At 42.6% G+C, this 9,051-nt stretch overlaps 1 protein-coding gene across 3 annotated transcripts; it reads left to right on the top strand.

The window, feature by feature from the left end:
- The first annotated feature begins 470 nt into the window (after nt 1-470).
- On the top strand, nt 471-8,843 carry LOC147638990 (uncharacterized). Of its 3 annotated transcripts, XM_086786308.1 has the most exons (11): nt 471-770; nt 6,193-6,251; nt 6,334-6,420; nt 6,529-6,650; nt 6,821-6,997; nt 7,103-7,224; nt 7,292-7,481; nt 7,571-7,702; nt 7,849-8,025; nt 8,221-8,405; nt 8,488-8,843. In XM_086786308.1, exons 1-11 carry the CDS (start codon nt 600-602, stop codon nt 8,674-8,676), a joined length of 1,611 nt encoding a protein of 536 aa, XP_086642434.1. In that variant the 5' UTR covers nt 471-599; the 3' UTR covers nt 8,677-8,843. The 3 variants fall into 3 exon arrangements, with proteins under 3 accessions (XP_086642434.1, XP_086642428.1, XP_086642443.1); XM_086786302.1 differs by having other exon boundaries at nt 6,821-7,224; XM_086786317.1 differs by lacking the exon at nt 8,488-8,843 and having other exon boundaries at nt 6,821-7,224; nt 7,849-7,961; nt 8,221-8,396.
- Nucleotides 8,844-9,051: the final 208 nt, after the last annotated feature.

Genomic DNA, 9,051 nt, shown 5'->3' with positions numbered 1-9,051 from the left:
AGTGTTCAATACAGATATTGAAATCCTCCAAGCTTCCTTCTCTGCCTCACCACAATACCCTCTATGTGTCATTTCTATATACAAATCATCTAAAGTAAGAGCACAAACACTCATTACGCTCTTAGATGACATAACAACCATAACAAATCCAAGTACCCACAGTTTAAACCATGGTGACTTCAACATACACATCAATGAACAAAATCCCCAATATATACAAGCTTGCAAAGTAAGGGCTACAAACAATTACTCAAAGATCCTACAATATACAACTTAGCCTTGGACCACAAATAGACAAACCACATATCCACAAACATAATACATGGAACAAACTTTTGCTATTGGTCAGATCACTCCTCAATTCACATTGTCATTCCCAAAGGAGCAACATAGCAACCTTTTCTTCCAATTCCACACCTCCCACCCTTATACTCTAACTCACCAAAAGGCCCGCGAATTTTTGGCCTTGTTTTTTTTTAATTTGAAGAAATGATGGTGAATTTTGTACCTCTCTCTCTCTCTCTCTGGTAGCATACCTGCTAGGCCACGCTGAAAATTGCTATTTCATTAGTCAGTCTTTCCCTGCACGCGCATGTCCTATGGCCGGTGAAGTGCTGTGGCAGTTGCGGTGCGTCCAGGAAGCATATCAGCGGTCAACAGTTTGTGGTGGCTCTCCTGGCAAAGAAACTATCTTCGGGGAGAAGCTCTGCTCCGACATCTTGTCACTCGCCAATCACATCTGGCCTGCCATCGTCCCGGACTCTCTTCTGGTCAGTACGCTCTTCATCCCCTTCTGCATTCCTCCTAGTGTAGGCTTCCTTCGCGTGAATGCTTCCGTTTGTAGGGTTCCTTCTATCACGCGACGTACGCTATTCTTTTTGGAACTCTCTGCCTTCGATTTTCTGACGGCGTGCACAGCCACGACTTTGGAGAGAAGGTTCAAGGAAGGCACTGTATTCTGATGCTTGGTCTTTTCTGTATGGCAATCTGGTCTGGTTTGCTTGCGATTTTACATAAACCGTCTGCAAAATGTACGGCTGTCTGTACACCCGCCGAATTTCTTTAAATGACAATTAGAGAAAATAATCAAGATGTTAGAACAAGCAGTTCAATCAGCATATAGTGTAGAAAAGGAGAAGACAGGTAGACGATAACACACAGAGTGCGCAGAGGTACACAATCAGTTATGCCTTTTCATTTCTTAATGTTTGATTTATACAACTGCAGTTCGTGACCTTTCGGTTCACGCTGCGTCATTTGATTTGATATAAATATATTTATTATTGATCAATAACTTATTGTGGTATTATTCACTTCTTCACGCCCCTTTAATAGCACTATAGTTTTTCTGTAGTTGGTAGCCGAACAAGAGAGAGGCTACTGCAGCAGGTTTCATGCTTCTCAGTACTAACAGGCTTTGTCAGAAAATCTGCCCACATCTGCTCAGTTGATATGTGTTCAAGAGTTAACTTTCTTTCTTCAATCATCTCCCTTATGAAGTGGTATTTTAGATCCACGTGCTTTGTCTTCTCTGAATGCTTAGGATTTTTGGCTAAATAAATACATGACATATTGTCACAAAAAAATCTTCAAATCTGGCTTTGGGGTTAGCTGAAGTTCTTCAATTAGCATCTGCAACCATAAGTCTTCTTTTGCAGCCAGAGCTACGGCCACATATTCTGCTTCAGCTGTTGATAGTGTTACAGCAGTTTGTTTCTTTGAAAGCCAAGTAATAGCTCCTCCTGCAAGTACAAAGGAGCAACCAGCAGTAGATTTCCGAGTATCTGAATCTCCCCCCCAATCGGAGTCAGAGTATCCAAGCAATTGGAGAGGCTGACTCGTAGATTGAGAGCGAGAATACTTAATTCCATAATTGGATGTAAATTTCAAGTAACGACAGACACGTTGCAAGGCTTTCCAATGCCGGATGCCAGGGTTATGCATGAATCTTGACAAGAAGTTAACACTGTAACAGACATCCAATCATGTTCCAGTGACAGCATAACGACATTTGCCAATAAGGTGGGAGTATGGATATTGTTTCATATACTCTTTATCTCTATCTGTTGAAGGACAGTCAGAAAGAGATAGCTTGCAAGTGACTGGTAATGGAGTAGATGCAGGCTTAATGGTGTGCATGCCATATTGTATTTCATCAATAAACTTGCTTTGATGTACTAATAAATATCCTTGAGCCCGATCACGTAGGATTTCAAGACCCAAGAAGTATGTTAAGGGACCCAAATCAGTAATGGAAAAAGCACTGGCTAGCTCAGCTTTAGCATGATTGATGATGGACTTGTTGGAGCCAAGTAGAGCACTGTCATCCACATACAAGGCAACAACTAAATATGATGTAGATGTGTGTCTTATGTAAATATTAGGTTCTGATTGGAGACGAGTGTACCCGTGTTGCAGCATGAAGGCGTTGAACTTCTGGAACCAAAGCCGTGGAGATTGCTTCAAGCCATACAAGGAGCGAAGGAGTCTGCACACATATTCAGGAAACTCTTGAGAAACAAAATAAGGTGGTTGTACCATATATATCTCCTCAGGAAGGTCGCCGTGTAGAAACGCTGTCTGGACATCAAGATGGTCGAGTTCCAAGTCAAGAGCAGCCGCCAAAGCGAGGAGAACTCGAAGAGAAGCCATCCGTAGAACCGGAGAGTAAGTCTCATGATAATCAACGCCAGGGATCTGGTTGAAGCCACGAGCAACAAGACGAGCCTTATACCGAGCAATGGTGCCATCAGGACGAAATTTCTTACGTAATACCCATTTGCAAGTGATAGGAGTGCGACCGGATGGAAGAGGTTCAAGTTTCCATGTGTGATTCGCACGAAGAGATGATATTTCTGACTCCATTGCAGCATGCCATTGAGGAGCTTCTGGTCCTTTTAATGCTTCATCTACAGAATCCAACGTAGAAGCCTCATCTGGTGCTGGTGTGGAAGAGGTAATTGCAGAACAGCAAAACTCAGATTCAAGTTCGTGAATTGCCAAAAGACTGTCGATTCTGGAAGAAGTAGCATAAAGATCAGCAATAGAGCGAGTATGCAAGGCCTTCGACGAGCTGGTAGGCATATGCGAGGGCTGAGAGCCATCAGAGGCCGTTGAAGAGGGTGAGTGTTCAGTAGGAGAGGATGTTGCTGAGGTAGGTATGGAAGTCGAAGGTAGCGACTGATGAGCAATTGGATGAGGATGCTCATAATCCAAGCGAGTAAAGGAGCCGCGGGATCTTGTAGATTTGCTGTAAGGAGACACACGTCGAGTGGAGATATGCCTCTTGGTTGGCCCATGGTTTTTTGGGTTTACCATAGGAGTAGTAGGAACAGCAACAGTCGGTGGTGGAGCTGGTGGTACTGGAGCAGGTGCAGCAACAGGCTGAGGTACCAAATGAGGATCGAAGGGACAGCGCCATGTAACAGCATCATCAGCACGAGATGAACTGGATGAGCTGAGTTGTGAGTTACTTGAGCTGGGTGTGGTTATAATCTGTTCCGGAGAAGGCAAAGCTAGATGAGGAGTATTTGGTGAGACGTTAGTTGATGCAGAGACTGAAATGAGCGAAGTTTCATAAAAAATGACACTCCGACTAAAGAAGAACCGCCGAGTAGTGGGGTCATAGAGGTGGAAACCTTTTACTCCATGTGGATCACCGTATCCAACAAAAATAGCTTTGGTTGCATGATCAGACAACTTATCACGGTGATCTGATGGGATGAAAGCATATGCGGGACAGCCAAAGATTCGAAGATTGGAGTAATCAGGCGGTTTACGAAACCACAAACTATATGGAATACCATCAATACTTCTGTGATAAACACGATTTTGAATATAGCAGGCTGTACACACAGCTTCTTCCCAATATGAGCTGGATAATTCAGCAACCTTCAACATACTTCTAGCAGCATCCAGGAGCGTTCGATTTTTGCGCTCGGCTAGGCCATTTTGTTGTGGATTGTCGGGTACAGTAAAGCGTTGATGGATGCCATGATTTTTACAATAAGCTTTGAAAACGCCAGATGTATACTTGCTGCCATTATCGGTCTGAAGAGCGGTGATGCGAAGCTGGAGCTGATTCTCCACTAGCTTATGATAAGCTTGAAAGGAAGAGAGGACACTTGAACTGTTTTTATCTGGAAGGAACGAGACCACTGTAAACCGAGTATAGTCGTCAATGAAAGTGAGGAAGTACCGTTTCCGGGTAAGAGAAAGCTTGGGCAGCGGGCCACACAGATCAGAATGAATCAGCTGGAGTGGTCGTGATGTACGATGACTTCGGGAAGGGTACTTCTGATTTGCTAATTTTCCGAAGATACACCCTTCACATAAAGAAATATGACTTGACAAGGCTAGAGTGTAGTTTGACACAGAATGATGTTTTGCCATTAGTTTCATTGTAGAGATGTTGAGATGAGCAAGACGATAGTGCCACAAAAGAGTTTTGTAGGAGTTGTCTGCCTTGTGAATGGAAGAATACACTTCAGCAGCAACCATGGTCTGGCCTAGCATATAGAGGCGACCAATCTTTGGACAGACCACTGAGTATGTGAAGCCGGTAGGGAGTTTATGTCGCACAATACAGTAGTGGTGGCAAAACTCTACGGTAGTGTCGGCTGAAGTTATTTTGCTGACTGAGATGAGGTTTTTTGCGATGCCTGGAACATAGTAGACATGATTGATAGCGACAACCTTCCCATCTGAAAGTTGAATCTTGGCGGTGCCTACACCAAGTGCATGCTTGATCCCATTGTTGCCAAATCGAACATCAACAGGTTGACTTAGAGGACGGTAATGAGATAACCACTCAAGTTGAGAGGTCAAATGACAAGTGGCCCCTGTATCAAGAATCCATGTGGAAGACGGCTGACTGGTTGGGTTATGCTCAGCCATGAAGGCGAGAAAAGAATCTTCAAGAGAGGACTCAGATGAACCTGCTGAGTCATAGGATTCATGCTCATCATCAGAAGGATTGCTGGAGTTTGAAGCAATGTTTGCTTGTCTTCCTCTATAAGGCTTTTTTCCTTCCCCTCTAGTGTGCCAGCAATCACGTGTGTGGTGACCTGAGCGGGCACAGTTTGTGCAAAAGGGTCGGCTTGTGAGACGGAAGTTTGGATTGGAACGAGATTTTGAAGCATAGTTAGGTGCTCGTCTCAGAGAAGATTTATTGTTGTAAGATTTGTACCGATTTTTGGGATTGGCGTAAAGCGCAAGTGATTGAGATGAGGATGATGATGCACCACTCCCAGATGAGAGCTTGCGGCGCATTGCTTGCTCCTGAATTATAGCAGGTATGAGGAGGGGAACACTTAAATTAGCGTTGCTGGCTTTGGTGCTAATGAACGCTTGCCAAGATGAGGGAAGTGATCCCAAGAGAAGTATCGCCTGTACTCGTGCAGGCAGATCAAGCCCCGAGAGAGTCACATCATCCATGGCGAGACGCCAGGTTTGCAGGAACTTTTCAACATCCTGTTCGTCGCTCATAGTCTGGTTCACTAAGGTTTTTAAGTTGCCAACCTGGGTGGACACATCAGTATGCTGATATGTGTCTCTTAATTGAACCCAGATGGCGTGGGCTGTGGTAAGCGTTCTCACAGCTTGCTTCTGAGAGTCATCCATATGCAAAAGCAACTCTAAGCGGGCAGAGGAATCTTTTTCCTTCCAATCCCGTACAGCATGAGCATTTGCTGCAATAGTTGCATCTGGACAGGCAGATGTACCATCAACAATGTCAAGCAAGTCCAATTTCTGAAGGACAATTTCCATCGTCATCTTCCATGGCTGGAAATTCTTGTCTGTTAGCTTATCAATCTTATAGGTGCGCCCTGCTGCTTGTGCCATCGAGACCAACTGTCCGGATCAGTGGCTCGTGGTTTGGCAGAGAGCGCTAGTGCTTCAGATGGCGCTGGGTTAGATCCCTATTGCCAGGTCGATACCATGTAGAAAAGGAGAAGACAGGTAGACGATAACACACAGAGTGCGCAGAGGTACACAATCAGTTATGCCTTTTCATTTCTTAATGTTTGATTTATACAACTGCAGTTCGTGACCTTTCGGTTCACGCTGCGTCATTTGATTTTATATAAATATATTTATTATTGATCAATAACTTATAGTGGTATTATTCACTTCTTCATAGAGGTACTTTCTTCTTTATCCTACTTTAGATAGAGGGGATGCCTTGTATAGGTGAAGCTCTGGACGTCAGTCAAGGATGAAGCTTTAAAGCAGGTCTATCTACACGGCAGGTATGTAGAATTCTGTGCTTCTCTTTCATGTAATGAATTTGTTGCTTGCTTTTGTAATTTTGTGTCTGCAATCGTCCTGTAGAAAATCAAAGCACAGCTCTGCCGCACAGCGTTGCATTGCAACTACTGAGAAGTTGATTCAGGCCATTAGCGTGTTTCTCAGCCAGTGGTGAGCTGCAGAATGTCGTGTGCTTCTGAACCTCTGAGCTTGGTGAGAATTCACGAGAGATCTCGGAACATTTTGGTCTAATTCTTTCTTTCTTCTTTGAATAATCAGCCCGGACCTGCCCTTTGATTTGTTCTGGGAGGAATGCGCACATGCATTTATTCAGATAGCTAGTAACGAAGAAACAGAGATTGCAGTGTACAATGTTTACAGTGCCCGTCAGATTCTTCAAGGTGATTAATCGGATATCAAATCAGTTTGACTTTCAAGCATCGAGATTCGAAACAGCTTCATAAGTTGCTAATCAAGAATAAATTCAATAGCCTCAGGGCGTGCTAGCATTTGGCATTTAAGCTTGATTGAATTATTTACTCTTACTTCTTCCCTTCTGGTCTTTTGACAGGTTTGCTACATCTAATGGCAGTAAAAAGTGTTTGTAGAAGCCCTTTTACCAATTCCAAATTTGATGAAATTTCTTTGGCAAGACTTTTTATCTTGTTGAGACTGATACTGGAAAATAAAGAAACTGAAAAGCCATTGGCAAATCTGCTCTTTCCGAACTGGGACGCATACACGAGCTGTATCTTTCCTAGTATTTTCTTTTTACTGTATAAGAAGCACTGTTACAATCTGTTTGCAGTCAGGAATTATGTCGTGACAATGTTCTCCTTTAAATATGCCTCAGTGTCTATAACGAGAACTGGTTTCCAGATGATTTTGGAGGTGTTTCAAAGTGAAGCAACATTGAAACTGGATTTCACTCAGCCTGCTTGGAATCTTCTGAAGGATCTTCGTCTAATGAACACGGTATGCTTGCAAAGCTAATTAACTTTTTTGCTTCTGATGTCTGAGTCGTTATTACACTTGACATTAGGACGAATGGATTGCGTGTTTTGCCACTTTGCTCCATCAAATTCTTCAAGCGTATTTGGAGAAAGGGACCACGTTGCTAGAACAAGAACCTACAAAAACTCTTCTCAAGCTGTTTTCAAGGCGGTCCCATGCCCAATTATTTCTTGACTGCATTACACTTTACCCAGAGCCCTATGGAGGTTCAGGATATAGTAAGCTCAGTTTTACAGGTTCTGTTTAAAATATGCCTTCTTCAGACAATTGAAGATATGACTTGAAAACTGACGTCTCCCAGCAACAGCTTTTTCTGCCGCCTTTCAGATCTTTGAACTAGTTTACAGGAAGCATCCTGAAACAATTATCACTTGCTGCTTAATAAAAGCTGTAGATGAGCAATCTGACATGGTATTTTTGAGGTTGCAATGTCTGAATCGTAAGTTCAGGTTCCCTTGTTTCCTTTCAAATGCAAAATGCACTGAGTTTTTTTTTTTTTTGATGTGAGAGGGCCTAGTTCTTCAATGATTTGACTGGAGTTTTGCTTTCTGCAAGTGCAATCACGCTGCTAACTTTAGTTTTCAGTGGTAGGGCGGACTCAGAGTTCCAAGTGGAATCTGTCTAAAACTGTTTGCTTATGGACCGAGGAAGCCATCAAGAAGTTATTCACTATCATTCTGCGGGATTCAAGTATTCGTGTGCGCCGATTAGCCATGCAAATCTTCATGCATTTGTCTGCAAGCATTGCTATGAATGAGAAAGGTCATCAATAGAGTTATTCTCAACTTTTCCAGCTCTTAGTGTTGTCACTTGTGACATCATAAGTCAAGGACTCCGGGGGGGTTTTTTCATGATGCTTAAGGGTCCAGCATTAGGTTGTGTTTATGTCCTTTTGTTTGCAGCAACTTGAGCAATCAGGACTTATGATGATTATGTTTGCGTGACAATAATGTGCAGAATTGCTACAGGTCTGTCTTATGAAGGTTAGAGACCAGGATGAAAAAGTCAGACTCATGGCTCTGCAAACCCTCAGAAAGTTTCCCATGAAAACACTCACTGAATGTCTTACAGACTGTGACTGGAACGTCATTGGTAAACGAAGTTTCTCTAAAGAGAAAAAAGATTTTTGCGTTCTTGCTGAGGTGCGTTTGGCGGGGTAAATTGGAGTACTTGTTACCTTTAAATGCTGCTGATATATGATACTAACACAGGGGAGTGGCCTAGGTTTTTCTTCTGGACTACATAACAACAGATTTGCTGGCTGAACCCCCGTCAGCAAGACTTCGAAACCTTGGGTTGCTGGCTGAAGGAGATTGGTCAGAGAAGCAAGCCGATTTTCTCTACAACCATGTGGAAGCCTTTTTTGACAGAGAAATAGACTGCCTTGATTCCTATGTAGACATGGACGCCTGACCCAGGCCTTTTAGAGTGACAGCATAAAGCCTCAGATGTGGCATTTTTCTTAACTCTAAATTAGCCTGCAGCTCCAAACCTTGCAGTGAATTTATTGTGATAAGTAATCCCCAGTGTTCACGAAAAAACATTTTTTACAACCAATACAAAAAACCTTTGGTTTTAAAGGTTTTTTAATTAGATGAATAATTTAAAACCTTTTTTTCAAAATTTTACACTTAAAATTTTTTTAACTTGAGTATCAACCATTTTTTAAAGTTATTTTACAATATCTACCATTAGCTTTGCATTTCAAAACGTAAACATTCAAAAAGTTTATATGACAAATATAAACAACCAAAGAGTCGTTTATTAATATCGAAACTTCACTCATAC

Source organism: Cibotium barometz, chromosome 4 (assembly GCF_041138505.1).
Source record: "Cibotium barometz isolate CiBa-2024 chromosome 4, ASM4113850v1, whole genome shotgun sequence".
NCBI lineage: Eukaryota > Viridiplantae > Streptophyta > Polypodiopsida > Cyatheales > Cibotiaceae > Cibotium > Cibotium barometz.
The sequence above is the reverse complement of the archived record's forward strand: the minus strand, read 5'-3'. Positions and strand labels throughout refer to the sequence as shown.

Coding starts and splice junctions, on each gene's coding strand:
- LOC147638990 (XM_086786302.1), top strand. CDS start 600: ATGGCCGGTGAAGTGCTGTGGCAGTTGCGGTGCGTCCAGGAAGCATAT. Junction 771..6,192: donor TCGTCCCGGACTCTCTTCTG/GTCAGTACGCTC, acceptor TGCCTTGTATAG/GTGAAGCTCTGGACGTCAGT. Junction 7,482..7,570: donor CTATGGAGGTTCAGGATATA/GTAAGCTCAGTT, acceptor TCCCAGCAACAG/CTTTTTCTGCCGCCTTTCAG.